Source organism: Podarcis gaigeae, assembly GCF_964106915.1.
Source record: "Podarcis gaigeae genome assembly, chromosome: 14".
In the NCBI taxonomy this organism is placed as follows: domain Eukaryota; kingdom Metazoa; phylum Chordata; class Lepidosauria; order Squamata; family Lacertidae; genus Podarcis; species Podarcis gaigeae.
Window position 1 is genome coordinate 47,861,336 of NC_139690.1, and position 20,891 is coordinate 47,882,226.

Below are 20,891 nucleotides of genomic sequence, written 5' to 3' on the forward strand. Positions count from 1 at the left end.
CCCCTTTATTTCCCCCCCCAAAAAAACTAGGTGCGTCCTATAGGGCGAAAAATACGGTACTTATCTCCTTAACATCCGATGGGAGGGTGTTCCAAAGGCATAGCTGTCAACTTTTCCCTTTTCTTGCGAGGAATCCTATTCGGAATAAGGGAATTTCCCTTTGGAAAAGGGAAACGTTGACAGCTATGTCCAAAGGGTGGGCACCACTGCTGGGGAGGCCCTCTGCCTGGTTGTATGAAAAGTTTGTCTTGGAGAAGTAACCTCTGTCCTCTGCTCCTAAGGTACCCCAGTCTTTCGAAGGCCACGTGACCTTGAGGTTCAAGAAGCACCTGAGGCGTCACAAGAGTTTCTACCTGACTAGATGGAGTGCTCATTTGTGGGGTTAGAAGTAGACTTATTCCGGAAGAGTCAGAAATCAGGAAGACCAAAATTATAACAAGTAATGGGAAAAAATTGTAACTTATCTTAAAGACCATTGTAAACAGTTAAAATTGTTAGTAGGACTGGAATATCACTTGTAGTCTGAGGTTGATTTTTGGATACAATGGAGATATAAAAGATTTGGATCATCATAAAAGATCCGGGAGGAAATTATTACTAATAGGACCCGCAAAGGGGAGGATGGAAGTTCAGGAGATTCCTTGAAATCTTGTTTTTATGATTTATGTTTGATATATCTCTGTAAATTTTTAATTTGAAAAAACCAAATAAATTAATTAAAAGAAGTAGAACACGATGTCAGATCTAGAAGGGGGAAGGCAAGCTTTCTAGATTTCCATTCAATTTAGGACAGAATGTGGGACTTGGTGGAACTCTAGCTTGAACTAAAAGAGACAAGTCTTGTGTTCTTATGTTCTCACACCGGGAGGCTACACCTCCCATTTAAGAATAGCCATGAAACATCCTGGTGTTAGAACCGTACGGCTCATAATCTCTAATCCACTAAACCTGGAGTGGAACGCTGGAGTGGCAGGCTGCAGAATAAGCAATCCCATATTCTCTCCCATGAGAAGTTAGACTGGCTCCCTCTCGGTTATCTTTCTGCTGGCAGCCTAAGATCCTCCTGTTCAAACAGGTCTTTGAAAACTTAGGTGCAGGTGATGCCGATCGCTGGGCTGCTTTCATGTCAGGCTGGATTTTAAGGCCAGTTTTCAATGTGTTTTAACTATTGCTTTTATCTAGTTCGTGTTTATTATGTTGTACTCTACAATGATGTTTTTAGATGCTGCAAGCCGCCTTGAATTCCAACTTGGGAGAAAGCCAGGATATAAACACATTTAAATCATCATCATCGTCCACTGCATGACTTACTAGCACCATGTGTGAACCCAGGTCTTGAAGATGAAACCATTTGAATCAAATGGAAACCAAATGAAGACTGTAAGGACAGGTCATTGCCAGCCCAAGTGAACAAAACGCAGTGGGCACAGAATGCTGAAGGGCTGCTGGGAGAGGAAGGAAAGGGACGACTGGGCAAAAGGGGTGTGTGGAATGGAGTATCCTGAACAGGGACACTTCATGCTGCAGTCTTTTGTTGAAGGCCCCACTTGGCCTTCTTAATTTCCTGAGCTGCAGCCTCTCTTGTAAAGACTGCCTGATTTTTCTCAGATTCTGCTCACCAGCCTTTTCATGATGAGTTGAGCGGTACAGCTAAAATACTCAGGAGGTGGGTCATCGATTTCATGCAAAAATGGTTTGGCAGCAAGCAGGTACAAGGTGGGAGGAGCAAATACTATGTGAGAATGTGCCTGGGAACAGAGGCTAGCAGCAGATAGAATGCAGACTGAGGCTGCATGAGGACCAAACGTTTAAAGCGCGTGACTTCTGCCCAAGAAAGGGAATTGCAGCTCTGCAAGGGGGAAATGATAGTTGCCAGGATCCCGCGGGGAAAAGCCATGCGCTTTAAATGTACGGTGCATGCACAGAATGAGAATGCAAGCCAAACTGCTTCTGGGAATGTGCTGGACCACAACAGATGTTGGCCGGTGGTGGGTGAAATGGCGAGGGAAGAAGATATCCAAGGTTCCTGATCGAAAGGCTAGGAGATTATCCAGCCAAATGGCCTGGACCAGGGTCAACTCTTAAGAGAGATCACAGAATGGGAAGGTACCACAAGGGCCATCTAGTCCAACCCCCTGCAATGCAGGAACCTTTCGGCCAACGTGGGGTTCAAACCCACGACCCAGGGATTAAGAGATGCATGGCCGCTGTGGATGGCAAGGAACCTCATGTCCTCTTCTCCCCAGTGAACAAAGGTGTATGGCATCATGGTAACCTGGTCTTTCTTCCCAATCCTTTGCCTTCTGCTCCCCTGCAGACAGAGGACTTTTGAGTGTGATGACATTGCGTCCTGTTGCCTCCTCTTTCCATCAGACACAGGGGTCCTGCTCTGGGTGCCAACCACAGATCCCTCAGAACATCTCATTTGGCTTTCATAAGTAGAGGAAGGCAGGAAGAGGATGAGGCCACGCAGCAAAACCCCAAAATGGCATCTTCCCAGGAGCAGCAACATATCACTGTTTGGATGCTAGGAAAATGCCAGGAAAATGAGGATGCCCTGTTGTACAAATGGATAACTGGCACACAGATTCCACTGACCCAAGCTAGCCTTTTGTATAAATGAAAGGAATGCACAGAACGTAGTGTTGCCAGGAGCTGGTAACCATGCTGGCTAAATGGAACTCCCATGTACAAGGGAAGTATACCCCTGTATACCAAATGCTGGGGACAAGCAGCCCAGAGAAGGTGGTCGTTTTTAAGGCCCACGTTTGTGCTTTCCAGGTGCATTAGCCGCTGCAAAGGTCTTTGGGCAGCAGCCCATAAATACAGTAACCGGATCATCACTGGCGGTGACTAGAAACTGAATGCAGGGAAAGCCTCCAGGGGTGTCATTGTCGGAGTAACCATATTTCTTAAACACAAACAGCAACACAGGGAGGCATAGATTGCTCTGCCCAAAATGGCGCCAGGCTCCATCTTATGCTGGGGCGCAATATTCGCATCAAGGGTTGGGGGGAATCTCTTGCTGCAAACACACAGACCCTGTTCCTCCCCAGTATGCTGCTTCCGCTAAGCAACGGGTATCAAAAGGGGCACATCTACTCTGCAGGGAGCAAGAAACCCAGGCCCCATTGTCTGCTGGGAAAAGATGGGGAACTACCCAAAGCAAATGTGGAGACCCCTGGCATTTGATCTGATGAAGAAGCGTTCTCCTGACATCCTTTTTGAGACACTCCCAGGCATGAAAATAAACCTGACTGAAAGAAGACTGAACGGCAAAAGCAGCCAAGGGCCCTCCAACCCTCTAGGACTAATTTACAGTTGGCCAAGAGGCAGCATTGGGGTGAGACAGATCAGACTGTTGACTGGGCTACTGTGCTTCTTCCAGGAAAGGTTTTCCCGTAACTTCCAAGTAGGAACTAAATGCCCAACCAAACACATCTAAATCATACAGCTTTGGCCTCCTGGTTAGGATGCCCTGACCACCTCCCCAGAGCCCAGCAACCCCAAACCTTGTCATTCCTTGGCTTTTGGCGTACGGCAGGTGGTTCTGTCGGCGCCTGCGCCCGCGACCTGCTCCAAGCGGAGCTTACGCTAAGGGGCGGACTCTTACCACGTCAGCAGCCATCTTTATTGCCTCCTGCAGTCCATAGAGCTTTCCCGCCACCAGGTAAACCCCAGCTGTCCACACAGCGCAGGCCTCATGGACCCAGTGCTCCTGCGTGTCCCCGGCAGGGTCCGGAGGTGGCGGCTCCGCTTTGCCGCATTCGTGCCTCCTGGGCTTCTCGGCGGCTGCTGCTGCCGCCACCGCCGCCTCCTCTCCCTCTGTCCTCTCATCGCAGCAGTAACAGCTTTGTAGTTTCCTAAACATCCCCCTCGAACTGGAGCGGAGAGAGCTCTGTTTCGCTGAGTCAGCGCCACTGTCCAACCTTGGCGGCTTTCCACCCGGCGTACTAGTTGCACAATTATTATCTGTCGCTTTGAGCAGCCTTTCCGCCGGAGACGGAGGCTCCTCGCCCAGCCCCTCCACTTTGATCTTCTCTTTCAGCCGCGACTTCTTCTTCGGAAGGCAGTCCTCGGGGTAGTACGGCCCGCAGAGGTCCCCCTGGTCCTTGTAGTTGGCCGGGTTCCGGCACAGGCAGCAGACCAGGCAGGTGGCGTTGAGGGCCTTGGAGACTACTGGGCCGAGGTGCATGGTGGACGACAGAGGCAGGGCGGCCCGCGGCTGCTGGAGGGATGCGGCCCCCGAAAGCCCGGCCTGGGCAGTCGGAGACGAGGAGGAGCGCTCGCTATTGTGCAGCCGGGCCTCTTCGGCGGGAGAGTTGACGACAGTGCAGGTGGTGACAAACTCGTTCTGCTTCTCCACCCGGACGTACGGCGAGAAGGGGGGCGCCCGGCTGTCCGACCGCAGCCGCTTGCACGAGACGTACTTGAGCCGGATTTCGGGCTCGGCCGGGCTCAGCAGGGGAGCCTGTTGCGGGTGCGGCCTCTTGGTCCTGCTCTTGCACCTCGAGGGCACGCTGGGGGCCTTGCGGCGGCTGAGCCGCTTCCTTTGTCTCTTGGTGTAGCCGTTGTAGTTGGAATGGTTGGCCCGCTGCTTCTGGGCCCTGGTCTGGGCCTGCGAGGACCTCCCCTCGGAGCTCTCGGCGCTGCTGAAGCCTTTGTCCTCGGCCTTTGGCTTCTTCGCCTCCCTTTGTCCCTCCTCGCCTTTCCCTGCTGCCGCTGCAGCCGCCGCCGCCTTTTCTCTGGATGCAAAAAGCAGAGCGGGGCTCAGGTGAGGGCACTTCTCCAGGCTATTTTTGGCCGTTCGGAAGGCTGCCACTTTCCCTTTTCGGTTCCTCTTCTTGGGCAGCAGGCCGGTGCCGCTGGCAGCCATGCCGTCACCGCTGTGCTGCAACGTCTCGGGAGATGAATAGGCCTCACCCTTGAAACAGTTGGAGGACAGTTTCTTACTGTTCATTAGTTTTCCTCTGAAGGATCTGTTGTTCGGGCTTCTGCATAATTGCTCGGCTGCTGGAGCGGCGGGAGCCTTTTGTGACAAGGCCTGGTTTAATGGCCTGGCTTCCCCCGCCGCTGGGGCTGCGCCTGCATTCTTTGAGGCTTGCTCCCTCTCCGGTGGCAGGGAAGGGCCGAGGGGATTATTGTGGGAGGTGGCAGCAGGGACGGTGAAGGAGACGGTGGCTGTTCGGCAGGCAAACTTTTTCAGGTTGGGAGAGGTGATCTTCTGGACGATGGCTTCCAGCTTCAGGCCCCGGCCTTTCCGTGGGGGAAGCACTTTCGTCTTCATCGCTCCCTGGAAGGCGGCCCGAGAGGTGATCTTGATGCAGACGTCGGGGTTCTCCTTCACCTGAGGGGACTTGAGCACCACTTCGCAGGAGTTCTTAGGGGACAGCTTAGCTTTCGCCTTTTTGGCCAGCGGCATCCTCTTGAACAGGCCGGCAGAAGCTTCCGGCTTCTCATCCTTCCCGTTGCTGCCGCTGTGACTGTTGCTCCTCAGGACCAAGTTCCTCTTTTTCGCAGGAACCGGTGGGATGAAGGCCGACTTCCTCTTCAGGCTGTGAAGCGGCTGCTCGGACATCTTGCCACCCATTCCAGGCCTGGCTTTTGGGAGTGCCAGCCTTTTGCTTTCCCTCTCAGACCTGCTTTGGGGGCTGACCTTAAAGGAACCGGGGAAGTGGTTGTTTGGCAGAACCTTCTTGGGTGGCTTGCCCTCCTTGAGCCCGGCATCCATGGCGCTCTTCTCTCTCCTCCGCTTGCTGTAGAAGACCTCCTGGGTCCTGGTCCTGGAACGAAGGATCATGGACTGCTGGTCTTTCGCTTCCGTTTCAACGCCATCGGCTTCTTTCGCCTTGTGACCAGAGTCTTCGCTCTGTGCCAAATTTGAGACCGGAGGGGACGCAGAGTTGCTGGGCTTTGGAGAAGGTTTGCCATTGGCCTTCCTAGCCTTGAAAGCAGCTCTCTGTTTCAGGACGCACGCTGTCTTCTTGCCTGACTTCTCTTGAGGGGTTGAGGCTTTTGCACCTTCCAAAGGATCTGGCACCCTGGGCTCAGTCAACGCAGTGAACGAGCGGGTACACATCCTCGCTGGCAAGCCTTCTGCTGGAAACCGGGGAGTTTGGCCATGGGCGCTCTTACTTGGCATTTCAATCAGGTTGTTTGGACCTGGGCATTTGCTGGCCACCATGCCAGCTGCCTGGTTGCCCGTGCATGGGCTTGACATGGGTTGGACGGGTTCCTCGCCTCCCGACAGCCTGCAGTGGACCTTCTTACTGCGAAGGCTCTTGCCCCTAGATGTTGGTTCTGAGGTTATTGGGACCTGCTCAAGAGAGCCTTGGTTAGTCACCAGCGAAGCTGCCAGCGTCTCTGCCTTATCTGGAAGGGCGTTTTCACTTCCCGCCACCTCCTCTTCAGGCTTCAAGTGGTGCAGGGAAGATTCGAACCAACTTTTCACTTTTGTCTCTGTGCCAACGGCTGGGCCCAAGAGGATAACGGACTGATCAGATAAGTGCGAAGGAGGAGTGGCACTGTCTTTCTCAGCCGCGTTTGCCATTTCTTCTGCTGAACCTGGCGTGTCTTGCAGGGAGAGGGCTGGGGCGTTCTCCGCTGGCTTAGGTGTAAAAGCATCATAGGTCAAAGACTTTTGTTCAGAAGCCGCTAGTTCACACAAAGAGGAGTACTCTTCAGGTTCCAAATCGGATTCTTTCAGGTCTGGAGAGGACATCATGGGGAGTTCACTGAAGTCTCCTCCTGAGCAGGACTGCCTGGTGGTGTCTTCCAGCCATCGCTCACTGTCTGCTCTGGTGGCCTCGTCATAAGTCAGATTCTCTCCCTTGCTTGCCTCCTGCGGCTGATCGAACCCCTCTGCTTGTTGGGGCGCCTGCTCAGCATCGCAGAGACTCAGGCAGCAAGCATTTTTTTTCTCCTCGGACGTCTCACTCAGTTTGCCAGAGAACAAACTCTTGGAAAGGTCTGATCCTTGGAGGCTCGACCCCAGCTCTTTCCACGTGTCGCTGAGGTTTTCGTCCGGCCAGTCAAAGTTCTCCATGGCGTTTTCAGAACCCACCGAATTGGCCGTGGCATTTGAGTAGCAGCTGAAGCTCGTGGCCTCGGAGCTGGAAGTGGCAGCCGAGATGTTGGGTTTGGAATTGTAGCCCACAGAGCTGGTCGTTTTCAGGGTATTTTTCGTCTCTGCTGTTGTAAATGCCACCTGGGAGTTGTTGTAGACTTCCTCTGTGAAATTCTTCCCGTTATTCCCCCCCAGAGCTTTGTCCAACTTCAAGGGCTCAGCGAGGGCATTTGAGTCCCCCTGATTGGACCATGGACTTTTGACTATGGAATCCAGGCAGGTTCTGTGGTTCTCTAAGTGGAAAGGGGATTTGTCAGGGTCTTTGTTTGGAGCAGGGGGGCTGGCCCAGCCTTTGTCTGCTTTCTCGTTGATAGCATCTTGCAAACCAATGATCTCAGAGGCGAGCTCCTCCTGAGACAGGGCGCTGAGGAGCAGTCTGGGGCAATCCCTCTCGTTGGTCACAAACTTGGTGAAGCTCTCCAGCGGCAAGCTGGTGTGGATGCTTTGGAAAGAATCGTCCGACTTGGTGGACATATCGTCCGGAGAAGTCACCGAGCACGTGGATACAGACTCGGGCTTCGCCTTGGAGTTGCTGTTGACGCGAGCAGGGCTGCGGCTCTGGTTGCAGTAGAGGAAGCTCCTTTCCAGCTGCTCCTCAGATCCACTCAGGTAATCCCCATCCTGGGTTTCAGCATGGACCGACTGTGGGGTGCTCAGGGGGTCTGAAAGGGGAGTCCCTGCCTGCTCAGCAGTGTAATTGTTGCCTTCGGGGCTGCAGTGCTGACCCTTGGGCTGTTCAGGGGTCCTTGGCGGGTTTTTGATGCCCTTCTTCTGGGGCATCCCCGTGGACTTGGAAAGGAGAAGCTGCTGGACGGTGTTGGAAATGTTTTCGACTTGGGAGGTGAGCGCCGTCAGGCTCTGCAGGCTGAGATCCGACAAGAGGTTCTCGGGGATCTTCTCCTTCGGCATGCTCTTGCAGTTGGCGGGCGGCTGGGCATCCGGGCTCGCCCCGTCGGTCGGCGAAGGGTTCAACAAAGGCATAAAATGGCTATGGTCGGAGAGGCTGGCTGGGAAGTTCCCCGTGCTCAGAGACTGCTGGCTGTATTGGAAATTCTCCAAGTTGGGCATCAACGGGGAAGGCGTCGAACTGTACGAGGGAGACCTACCAACCGAACGAGCCGGGGAATGGCTGGAACTGGGGCTGAACGTTTGGTAATACTGGTCTGGAGTCCGCACAGGGGCATCGGCTTGACAGTAGCTCTGTCCCGGCTGGTTGTAATGTTGGTATTTTGCGAGGTTTTGATAGTGAAGGGCTTCCTGGGCATGGTGTCTTCCTTGCATGGACTGCTGCTGCTGCTGCTGCTGTTGTTGCTGTTGCTGCTGCTGCTGCTGGTCGTAGCTGATTCGATTAGGCTGATAGCCATGTAGGCCCTGGACCCGCTGGCCAGAGGGCAGGCTGGCGGCATTCCCCAGAGTCCTTTCGTGTTGCGGTGGCGCCGAGGGAGCATTGCAGCTTTTGTAGGAATGTGCGGCCTGGCTCCCGCTCTGGACGGACGTGTAGGTCGAGGAGGCCGGGAACGACTGGGAATGCTGGGTGAAGTGGGCGCCCTGCGGGAAAGACATGGGGGAGGCCACGTCATTCTGGATCTTCTGCCTCGGGAGCTTGGGGTAGGTCAATGTGGGCTGCTGCTGCTGCTGCTGCTGCTGCTGGAGGTGCAGGGAGTGAGTTCGGAAGGGGAGCTGAGGAGCCTGATCGTGGTATTGCCTGGTGCCAGAGGAGGCGGCTGTCTTTTTCAACAAGTTCTCCTCATATTTAGCCACCCCTCCCGGCAAGGGTTGCGGAGGTGGCTGTTGCTGGGGTGACCCCCAGGCCTGCAGGCCTTCCTCTCCGGAATAACGGGCCGGATAGGGACTGTTCTCTTGGACAGCGTAATTTGGGAAGGACGCCGGCCGGCCTGGGAGTTGCTGGCTGCGTAGCTGCTTATTCCCCCGGTGATATTTCTCCACGGTGCTGTTCTCCCCGTACCCCTGGTAAGGCAGGGGGGGCTGCGGCGGCTGCGGCTGCTGCTGGCCGTAGTACTCCTTCGCCACCATCCTCTGACGCTCGCAGTGCGGCCCGGCCTGGCTTTGATGCCTGTAATTCTCCAGGCGTGATGAATCTTGCGAAGATGCCGGCTGGTAGTTCTGCTGGTTGCCATGGAAACCACACCTTTCGCGGAAGGACTGCATGGCTGGGCCTTGTTATCTGTGCAGAGCGGGGAGAGAGAGAGAGAGAGAGAGAGAGAGAGAGAGAAAGACAAGGGGGTTTCAAACAAATGGATTTTCTTCTTCCCTGCTTTCCACCTTTCCACCTTGTATCTCCCCCAGCCCGTCTCCCCTGTTGCCCGCGCTTTAAAAGCGAATAAACAAACACATGAGGCGAATGCTTAAAATTATATATGTACGTGGGTGTGTACATACATAATGGATAGGCAGTATCCATTATACTATACAGATAGCTGGATGGATAGATGGTAAACAACAACAACAACAACAACAAACTGCTCTTTCACCGCTGTAAAAAGCGTTATTCCGGTCTGGGTGCAACGTTCTGACTTTAAAGAAGGGAGAGAATGGAGTCTCTCTTGTAACCCACTCCCCAAAAAACCAGGGAGAAAATTTGGCAAGATGTAAAGCAATCAGCCTCAAGAGAATGATGTGTGTGTGTGTGTGTGTGTGTGTGTGGACTCACAACAGCAGGAGGTGGTGGAACAACCCATACCATTTCATACTACACCCCTTTTCTGAATGCTCCCCCGGTTAAAAAGCAAACAACACCCCGAAGGAACATGCATAGCACATCAGGGACAAAGGCCAGCCCTTGCACACTAAGCTGGTTTTCTCATTGCAGGGACCTTTTCGTGAAACACTCCACTTAGAAGTGATGCAGTCCCTTCGAGGACCTGGGCAAGGCGATTGGGAAGGTAGCAGCTATCCAGCTGCAGGCGTGCCTAGAGGAAGCCAATTATCAAGATCCCTCCCCAAGTCCCAGGCTAGCACACCAGAATTATTTTCAGCGGCACAGCTAAGGTTGGTAAAGAGAAGATACAACTAGGCTTTGCATGCACCAGCAAGCACGGGTCAGTCACCCATTCTGTGCTCTCTTCGAGTCAATACGAAGTCGGCAGTGGTGTCCTGGCTACGGATGGCGGGGGTAGGGATAGGGGAAGAAATCCGTTGCTGTTTGCATTTTGATGAGACGCAGCCTAATTTGCACTTCTTGAACCACTATGTGAACCGAAACACAGCTATCCGTCAAACGGTGCACCTCTACAACCAAAGTGGACAAAAATGCTCATGGTAGGGAGTATTGCCCATAAAAATGCATATTTTTGTGGGGGAGAAGCATACAAAAATGTGGGAGAATTGCTTGCAAAAAAAAATGTGCTTATCAGATTGGAACAAAAAGGAGAAGCCGGAATTGACAGATTCATCCATCCTTAGCTGTATTTTTGCATCCCTCCTGCAAACGTTTTCGTTGTTAAAACAGCAGAGAGATTATATTCTGATATTTCTGGCTCCTATAATCTGGTTGCAAGGCCCAGGATCTGTCCCTTCCAGCATTTGATCCTGCAGTTCCTCAGCTCTCTGTCCTGGATGCTCCTCCTCACCCTTCCCCCTCCTTCCCTCTCCCCATCCCCCCCCCACACAATATCTCCCAAGCACCGCTCTGCAATTGCTGCAGCTCCATCTGGAATCTGTCTGCTCTTCACAACTGACGTCTATTAGGAAGGCAGCGGAGAACAGCAGTGATAAAACCATCCTGGGTTTCTGCAGTTCTCTGCTGCGCCGCCGAACAGTGAGAGCACCTGCTTTTGTGTGTTTTCAGCTGGGGATGTTGACAAGACGCAGGTTTTGCATTGAGCACTCTTGGCTCAGGAGTGATGTGTGCTCTCCTCCCACCAGCTCTACAGATCTAAGGGGAGTCTCGATTCTGCTCTCTTGGCAACATCACCCAAAGATGCTGTTATCACCCAGCCGGTGGGCTATATTTAATACCTTTCCCCAGCACAACCTGAACCGCGTCACCGTTCTTCCTCCGTTGTGCTCCGTCACAATCTGCTGGAAGTCATGTCCGTGTGGTGCACAGACAACACGCACAGGGCAATTCTGTGCATGCCTGATGGGTTGAGCATGTGCAGATTGTGTCCTCCTGTAAAAACCTGCCTGCACACGGGAAGGCCTGCTCTGTGTCCCCACACCTTCAGGGATTAAAGAAGGGGTGGGAAGAAAGCGCACAGAACAGATCCTTGCCGACCTTTGCACTCTGGCTGTCGAACTCTCTCCCCCCTGGGGTTTTCTCTTGACCTCCTTGCTATTGACCTTTTGAGGCACTACTGATTTTTTGTGTGTGTCTTGGATTTCTTTCTCTTTTGCGTGGTTGGAAAGAATTAAGAGGGCTGGTCTGTTCTGTTCTGCTTTTGCCACGATGCTGGTCTTGTGCGCCCCCCCCAACTGATCACAGAATCATAGAATTGGAAGGGACTACAAGGATCGAATCCCCGCGACGGGGTAAGCTCCCGTTGCTCGGTCGGTCCCTGCTCCTGCCAACCTAGCAGTTCGAAAGCACAAAAGTACAAGTAGATAAATAGGTACCGCTCCGGCGGGAAGGTAAACGGCGTTTCTGTGCACTGCTCTGGTTCGCCAGAAGTGGCTTAGTCATGCTGGCCACATGACCCAGAAGCTGTACGCCGGCTCCCTCGGCCAGTAAAGCGAGATGAGCGCCGCAACCCCGGAGTCGGCTACGACTGGACCTAATGGTCAGGGGTCCCTTTACCTTTACCTTACAAGGATCACCTAGTTCAACTCCCAGCAATGCGGGAATATTTCACCCAACGTGGGGCTTGAACCCATGATCCTGAAATTAAGAATCTCATGCTCTATTGACTTGAGCTATCCTTCGGTGTTATTGTGCTTCTTTGTGTGGCCATTGCTTTTTTTATGAGCCGCTTCAGGTGTTCGACTTTTGAGAGCAAATATTTTAAGGTGGGAGGCAGTTAGATTGCACCCCTGCGCTGCCCCTGCAAACACGCACAAAGCAGATCTGTATGGGCAGTGGCGTCAGGATCCCTTGTTTGTGTGTCAAGAGATCCACAGTTCAGAGAAGGGTGACCAAAACGGTCAAGGGGATGGAGTGACTCTCCCACAAAAAAAGTTTGCAGCGTTTGGGACTCTTTAGTTTAGAGAAAAGCTGAGTTAAGAGGCAGCACCGATATAGTTTTTTTAAAATTATACATGGCATGAGGAAAGTGGGCAGAGAAAAATCCTTCTCCCTGTCTCCAAAACATGAGAACTGACGGATATCCAATGAAGCCGGAGGGTTGGAAGATTCAGGGGAAATAAAAGGAAGTACTTCATTATGTGGCACATAGTTAAACTTTGGCACTCGCTGCCACAAGAGGCGACGATGGCCACCAATGCAGGTGGCTTCAGAAGAGGATTAAGCAAATTCATGGATGATAAGGCTGTCAATGGCTATGAGCTACAATGGCTCAGCTCTGCTTAAATGGTCAGAGGCAGTAATGATCCTGAATGTCAGCTGCTGGGAATTACAGCGAAGAAAGTTGTTCTTGGGCTCAGATCCTGCTTGCAGGTTTCCCACAAACATCTGGTTGGTTATTGTGAGAAGAGGATGCTGGACTAGATGGGCCATTGGCCTGATCCAGCAAGCTCTTATTATTTTATAATAATAATAATAATAATAATAATAATAATAATAATAATAATAATACAGTCATACCTTGAGTTAAAGACGCCTCAGGTTGAGCATTTTCAGGTTGCGTCCTGCGGCGACTCAGAAGTACCGGATAGCGTTACTTCTGGGTTTTGCCGCTCGTGCATGCGCAGACGCTCAAAATGATGTCACGCGCATGCGCAGAAGCAACAAATCGCAGCAGACGCAGACATAGGTTGCGTTCTGCTCAGGTTGCGAACGGGGCTCCGGAACGGATCCCGTTCGCAACCAGAGGTACCACTGTAAAATAGCAATTTTATTATTTGTACCCCGCCCATCTGACTGGCTTGCCCCAGCCACTCTGGGCGGCTTCCAACACATAGAAAAACATCATAAAACCTCATACATGATAATGATGCTCCCACCCTTTTTCCTCGCCACTTCTTGGAATGTTTTCTTTTCTTTTCCATACGCACACCCTGACTGGGGAAAGAAAACGTAACTGGCTGGGTTGGAACCCGACCAGTCATCCTCTAGCTCTGCTGAAGCCCGCAGGCTAGATGCGAGCTACGCCTGCCTGCCGCAAATGATGTGCCCACACCTGCACGAACATTTGCACACAGCACACAGGTATGTCGCCCTTGACACCCAGCCTGTGGAGCAGATGGGCAGCAGCCAATTGAGCACTGGCATGCAAAATGCCGCAAGTCCCGAGGAATCGCCGGGATGGATGAACAGGAGGGAACAGGAGGTTGGTGTGGAGGAGGAGCTGAGGCTGGGGAATAGAGGCTGGAGGAGGCAGGTATATCTCCCTGCCAGGATCTGGCTGCCTCGGTTGAAGAAGCAGGACAGGTTGAAGAAGCAGCAACAGAATCTGGAAAGGGTGTCAGCCCACCGCTAGGGATAGAGCAAGCAGAGTCAGAAAAGGCAGGTACAACCTGGTGGCCCAGGGCCCAGAGGCCCTCCTGTGAAGAAACAGATACAGTGGTGCCTCGCTAGACGAAAAGAATTCGTTCCGCGATTCTCTTCGTCTAGCGGTTTTTTCGTCTTGCGAAGCAAGCCCATTGACAGCTTAGCGGATTAGCGCTACAGCTGTCAAGCGGCTTCCAGCGATCAGCTGTTAAGCGGCTTATCAGCGGAACAGCTGATAAGCGGCTTAGCGGCTTAAGAAAAGGGCGAAAAAAGCGAAAAAAACCCACGGGGGGATGCAAGATTTTTTTCGTCTTGCGAAGCAACCCCATAGGGGAATTTGTTTTGCGAAGCGCCTCCAAAACGGAAAACCCTTTCATCTAGCAGGTTTTTCGTCTTGCGAGGCGTTCGTCTTGCGGGGCACCACTGTACTGTACATCCTTCCTGGTGCAGTGAGCATCTACAAGGTCAGCAATCCTGCACAGCAAGAGAGTCTTGGAAAAGAATGTGCTTTGCCCAGTCTTTAAAAGCTTGGTGGGTGGGTGTGCCATCTCATTGGGACAGTGTTGTTACTACTGTGTAGTTCTGGTCTCCTTGCCCTGATCTTGGGATTCAATGACTAACAGAATTGTAGAGTGGGAAGGGACCCCGAGGGTCGTGTAGCCCTATGCCCAGCAATGCAGGAATCTCAACTAAAGCACCCATGACAGATTGGCCCTCCAACATCTGCTTAAAAACCCCAATGAATTGCACATTGACTCCTTAAGACTTGGACCTCTGCTTCTCGCCTGGCTGGCCTCACCTTCCCTGGCCTCTAGCCTGAGTAGAGCAGCTGCAGGAAATCATCATCTGTTGCTGAGTCTTCTCTGCCTCAGTAAATACCTCTAAGCAGAGGTTGGGTCCTGTATACCTGAAGGAGCGTCTCCACCCCCATCATCCAGCCCAGACACTGAGATCCAGCATCGAGGGCCTTCTGGTGGATCCCTCGCTGCGAGAAGTGAGGTTACAGGGAACCAGGCAGAGGGCCTTCTTGGTAGTGGCACCTGCCCTCCTATCAGATGTCAAGGCAATAAATAACTACAGTGGTACCTCGGGTTAAGTACTTAATTCATTCCGGAAGTCCGTACTTAACCTGAAACTGTTCTTAACCTGAAGCACCACTTTAGCTAATGGGGCCTCCTGCTGCTGCCGCCGCTCCGCCGGAGCCCGATTTCTGTTCTTATCCTGAAGCAAAGTTCTTAACCTGAAGCACTAGTTCTGGCTTAGTGGAGTGTGTAACCTGAAGCATATGTAACCTGAAGCGTATGTAACCCGAGGTACCACTGTATTTTACTTTTAAAAGACACCTGAAGGCCTGTTTAGGGCAGTTTTTAATGTCTGACGCTGTATTGTTTTTGATATTTGGTTGGAAGCCACCTAGAGTGGCTGGGGAGGCCCAGTCAGATGGGCGGGGTATAAATAATAAATTATTATTATTATTATTATTATTATTATTATTATTATTATTATTATTATTATTATTGGGTGGCTATCCGTCATGCTTTAGCTGAGATTCCTGCATTGCAGGGCGTTGGACTAGATGACACTTGGGATCCCTTCCAACTCTGTGATTCTTCCTTACTCTCAAGTAAGGGGTCTGGGTGGGAGCCAGGATGCAAACACCCTCTCTGCTTGCACACACAGGAACACTTCATTATATGTGCTCTCCGTGACACAGACATGCAAACACGCACTCATGAATTGTATGGCATCTTGCCAGGGCTTGTAGCCCACACACAGCCTCATTGCTGTCAACACAGACCACAAGTGTACATGCACCCACAAAGCAGCTCATCCCCCACAAAATTTGCCATTGACTAAGAACTGCTTAAAGTTCTTAGCTTAAAGAAGGCTGATCACCGAAGAATTGATGCTTTTGAATTCTGGTGCTGGAGGAGACTCTTGAGAGTTCCATGGACTGCAAGAAGATCCAACTGATCCATTCTTAAGGAAATCAGCCCTGAGTGCTCACTGGAAGGACAGATCCTGAAGCTGAGGCTCCAAGACTTTGGCTACTTCATGAGAAGAGAAGAATCCCTGGAAAAGACCCTGATGTTGGGAAAGGTGGAGGGCACAAGGAGAAGGGGACGGCAGAGGACGAGATGCTTGGACAGTGTTCTCGAAGCTACAAACATGAGTCTGACCAAACTGCGGGAGGCAGTGGAAGATAGGAGTGGCTGGCGTGCTCTGGTCCAGGGGGTCACAAAGATTTGGATACGACTAAACAACAGCAAAGAACTGCTGACTACACTCATAAACAAAAGCCACATCTCCTTGGGAAAGGCTGTGAACACAAGAAGCTGCCATATACGGAATCAGACCACTGGCCCATCTAGGTCTGTGCTGTTGACACGGACAGGCGGCAGCTTCCCAGGGTGTCACACACAGGGTTTGTGTTCTCTCTCCCTCAAAACACGAAAAACTCACGGACAGCCAGCAAAGTTGAAGGTAGAAAAATTCAGGACAGATTAAAGTAAAGACTTCTTCGTGCAGTGCCTCGTTAAACTATGGAACTCACTTCTGCAGGAAGATGTGATGGCTGCCAACATGGAAGGCTGCAAAAGCGCTGGCAAATTTACAGGGAAGAAGGCTGTCAATAGCTACTAGCCATGATGGATGTGCTCTGTCTCTAGGGCTGGAGGCAGCAAACACTTCTGAATATCGGCTGCCGGAAACCAGAGGAGAAGAGAGCTCTCGGATCCTGCTTGTGGGTTTCCCATTAGGACATCTGGTTGGCCACTGTGAGAACAGGATGCTGGACTGGATTGGTCCTGATCCAGAACAACCTTCTTATGTTCCTAGGAAGCAGTGCTCTCCCCTACCTGGACACAGAACCTGGACCTTTTGCGTGGAAAGCTTGTGCTCTGCTACTGAGCTGAGGGCCTTTCCCAATGGGTGTTTTGGTCCTTTTTTTGGGAGGAGGGGAGTTGCTACTGTTGGCCTGTCACCAAAAGCCCGGCAGGTGCAAAACTTCGCCACAGGTCTAGGAGGGGGCCAGCTGCACTTTCCCCCTGCCTGGCGTGCATATCTGCAGAAATTAGGTTTTCTTCCTTTATTAGTCCCAGATTGCTTTCCCTTCCTGTTGAGTGTCCTATGGTGATCATTGGTATTTTGACATCCGCTTGCTTATTTATTTGCAAAAGTGAGTGGGAAGGAAGGAAGGAAGGAAGGAAGGGAGGGAGGGAGGGAGGGAGGGAGGGAGGGAAATCTGAACGAGCCAGAGCGCTGTGGCACTTTGTGGAACGGCACGTTTATTATGGCATAAGCTCCCTGATGATGTGCGCTATGCTGCAATAAATCTGCTCCCCTCTGAAGGTGCCACGGTGCTGCTGTTTGGTGTTGCGACGACAGCCTTAAAACAAGGCAGCCTCTCTGGAGTTATCCTTATAACTGCAACGGAAGTGGCACAGATAATCGAAACCTACACACACACACACACACACACACACACACACACACACACACTATTCCTCTGGTCCATCCATCAGTTCCCAGCCTCCCTCTCCTCCTCCGAGCTGCAAATGCATCTATGCTGCCTTACAGCTGGATCTCCTAACGCACACCAAGCAGCTGGAATGCGGAGCCAGGCATGTATCTCCCCGAAAAGACAGTTCAATTAAAAATACAGCACAGCCTCACAAGCCAGCAACCTGGTACCGGAGTGGGAGAAAGCCCTTCCTCCGCGCTTCGTGTCCCAGCCGAGAGTCGGGAGGGCGGAGGAAAGGATGTGCGTGCAGAAAGAGGCTCGGGGAACAAAGGAGGGCTGGAAATCAAAGGCAGACCCTCTCAGAGAGGAGGGCCCCAGAGCTCAGCACAAGGAGGGGCAGTGGGGCCCAATGGCCAGCGCAGTTTGAGGGACGGACATGACGGGGCTCGCTTTAACGAGCCCCACATTTCTCTTCTCCCCGTTACAGATGCTTTTGCAAAGAGTTGAACCAATCACGGCTTACGGAGCGGTGGAACGGATGGAGGTGAATGAGCAAAGGAGGGCTGAGGTGGGGAGGGGTCCAGATTGCTAAGAGGAACCATCGTTTTTGCTTTGTTGCAGCTGCCAGACTGGGCTCTTTGGGAGAACGTGCACTCCTCTCTGCCCCTCTCCCCCCCTATTATTATTATTATTATTATTATTATTATTATTATCATTATCATTATCATTATCACAATTCAGTTTGTATACCGCCCTATAACTGCAGGTTTCAGCGCCGTTCACAACATAAAAACACAACATAAAAACACAGAATACGTAATAAAAACAATCCTTGCCTCCCCAACCCATTTTATAAGGGCATTGTATGCCAATCAGCCAGGGACACGGGTGGCGCTGTGGGTTAAACCACAGAGCCTAGGACTTGCCAATCAGAAGGTCAGCAGTTCGAATCCCTGCGACGGGGTGAGCTCCTGTTGCTCGGTCCCTGCTCCTGCCAACCTAGCAGTTCAAAAGCACGTCAAAGTGCAAGTCGATCAATAGGTACCGCTCCGGCGGGAAGGTAAACGCCGTTTCCGTGCGCTGCTCTGGTTCACCAGAAGCGGCTTAGTCATGCTGGCCACATGACCCGGAAGCTGTATGCCGGCTCCCTCGGCCAGTAAATCGAGATGAACGCCGCAACCCCAGAGTCGGTCACGACTGGACCTAATGGTGAGGGGACCCTTTACCTTTACCTATGCCAATCTGCCAAAGGCCTGGTTATAGAAGAACATTTTTGCCTGGCACCTAAAGGTGTATAATGAAGGCGCCAGGCAAGTCTATGTGGGAAGAGCATTCCACAAGCGGGGAGCCACTGCTATTGAGAGGGGGAAGAGATGTGGAGGCCAGTAGGCAATTTGTCATTTTGTTTAGGTGCTCCAGAGCAGCCTAAACCTGCAACTCGCTTTTTATCTGCATCCTACTGTGCTTTTTTTGGGGCAAAGTCTCTGACACTGATTGGCTGAGCTGGTGTCACGTTACAGAAAGTCATTCATGAACACTCCAGCTACTTAGGGAACAAAGCCATTAGAGTATATGCTACTATGGGGGGAGGGGAAATTGGCTGGGATTAAAAGCTCACACAGGCCCTATTTAGTGAGTCAGGGAGAGCACTGAGAAATGGTCCTGGGAAGCAAGGAAATAAAGGTTTAGGGGGAGATACCAATCAGGCTCAAACCCGATATAGGGACAGGGAGAGGTGGGAGGAAGCTGGAAAATGTTTGGGGTGTGTGGGCCAGGAAGCCAAGGGGGAACAGGATTGCTAGGTCTGCATTCTGACAGGGCTGCAACATCTTTAGGAGTTGTGTGGAAAGAAGATTCCATTAGTTGTGGCTTGTGTGGCCACTGCAACCTCGTGACCTGTCACTCCTAAGGAGCTGTTGAGGCCGAAGCAGCAGCGAGAGGCAAGGCTCACCTTTACGTATTGATCGGAGGCAACCTGCCCATCCTTTCAAGCTTTTGCTCACAAGAATATTTTTCTCACTGGTTGGTTCTCCAGATTCGAGAAGCGGGCTGAAAAGGGACAGTGGCAACATTCACACCATATATTTATGCTCAGGACCCCAGTATCTCAAGGAATGCGTCTCCCCAAATGAACCGACCCGCACCCTGTGGTCAGCATCTATAGCCCTTCTGCATGTGCCCCCTTCACGAAAGGTCTAGAGCAGTGGTTCCCAACCTGTGGGTCCCCAGATGTTGTTGGACTACAACTCCCATCACCCCTGAGCTCTGGCCTTGCTAGCTAGGGCTGATGGGAGTTGTAGTGGGGACATCTGGGGACCCACAGGTTGAGAAAGGTTGGTCTAGAGGGTGGCAACATGAGAATGGGCCATTTCTGCAGTGGCTCCCCATCTGTGGAACACTCTCCCCAGGAAGGCTCACCTGGCACCATCATTATATATTTTTAGGAGCCAGGCAAAAACTTTCCTCTATAACCAGGCTTTTGGCCTTAAAAATCTGTGGCGTTTTAGAAACGGGCGGGTATTTGTAATGTCACTTAGAAGATGGAGCAAGCTTGGGCCCCGTCCCCCCCCCCCCATTTCAGAGGGCAGGACCTGAACCAATGGCTTCGAGTTACAATAAAGGAGATTCTGACTAAACATCAAGAATAACTTTCTGATGGTAAGAGCTGTGAATTCTGTGAATGTATTTCTTTTTATTCTTGGTTTTAATGTATCTATGTGGGTCTTTTTTGTCTCTGTGTTTGGTTGTAAATATAAATATATAAAGTTACTATTCACAATAGTAACTTTATATAAAGTTACTATTCACTTTAATTATGATTAATAATAATAAGATTTAAATCACTGCAATATCTCTTTAAACAGCTATGGCTTCCCCTAAAGTTCCCCTGGGAGTTGCAGTTTCTTAAGGGAATTGAAAGTTGTTAGGAGATTTCCTATTCCCCTCGCAGAGCTACAATTCCCAGAGCTCTCTGTGAAGAGGGATGGATAAACCACTCTGAGAACTGCATCTGTGGGAGGAGAATAAGGGTCTCCAAACTACTCTCAGCACCCTTAAGAAACTATAGCTCCCAGGAAGAGGTGTGAGGAACCTCAACCCTGAGGGCCAAATACAGTCTTCCAGGCCTCTCTATTTGGTCAAATTCTAAAATGTGCAAAGTGGGTGAATATATGTGGAGGGAATCCAATGAAAGATCCTCTTGTGTGAAGCCCAAAATACAGTAAACCATCAAATTAAGATTCTGTGTAAATCAGGAATTATTAACATGTTAGAATCTGGAGTCTACCAGAGAGGGCAGGTCCCAGCTTTGACGAAGACCTGGGCATGGCTGGGAACTGCCATTTTAATTTCCCACAATGCCCCAGCATGCCCAACGTAGTGTTGCCTCGGGGCATTCTGGGAAATTACAGTGAGAGCCTGCAGACCCAGCAGGGTGGGTGTCAGTGCTGATGTGCCCTGCTGTGGCCTTGGGGTCTCAACGGTTGGCCTCGGATGCCAGCTGCTGACACCAGGCCAGCTGCCAATTTACCACTACCTGAGTAAGTTCGCTGAGCTGCGACTCTAGATCCCACTTAAAGGTAAAGGGACCCCTGACCATTAGGTCCAGTTGTGACTGACTCTGGGGTTGCGGCGCTCATCTCGCTTCATTGGCCGAGGGAGCTGGCGTACAGCTTCCAGGTCATGTGGCCAGCATGACTAAGCCACTTCTGGCGAACCAGAGCAGCGCACGGAAACGG

The 20,891-nt window shown here is 51.6% G+C and overlaps 1 protein-coding gene across 2 annotated transcripts in view; it reads right to left on the reverse strand.

Annotated features, from left to right (window-relative positions):
• The window catches only part of RAI1 (retinoic acid induced 1), a 217,507-nt gene that overhangs the window by 13,597 nt on the left and 183,019 nt on the right, over nt 1-20,891 (reverse strand). The window contains exons 1-2 of one of the 2 annotated variants that reach the window (XM_083711246.1): nt 11,121-11,149; nt 3,614-9,311 (exon numbers count right to left, since the gene is read on the reverse strand). In XM_083711246.1, coding sequence (XP_083567372.1) covers nt 3,614-9,295 — 5,682 coding nt within the window. In that variant the 5' untranslated portion in view covers nt 9,296-9,311; nt 11,121-11,149. Of the gene's footprint in view, nt 1-3,613; nt 9,312-11,120; nt 11,150-20,891 lie in introns of those variants that run through there. The other variant, XM_083711245.1, reaches the window with a different exon arrangement.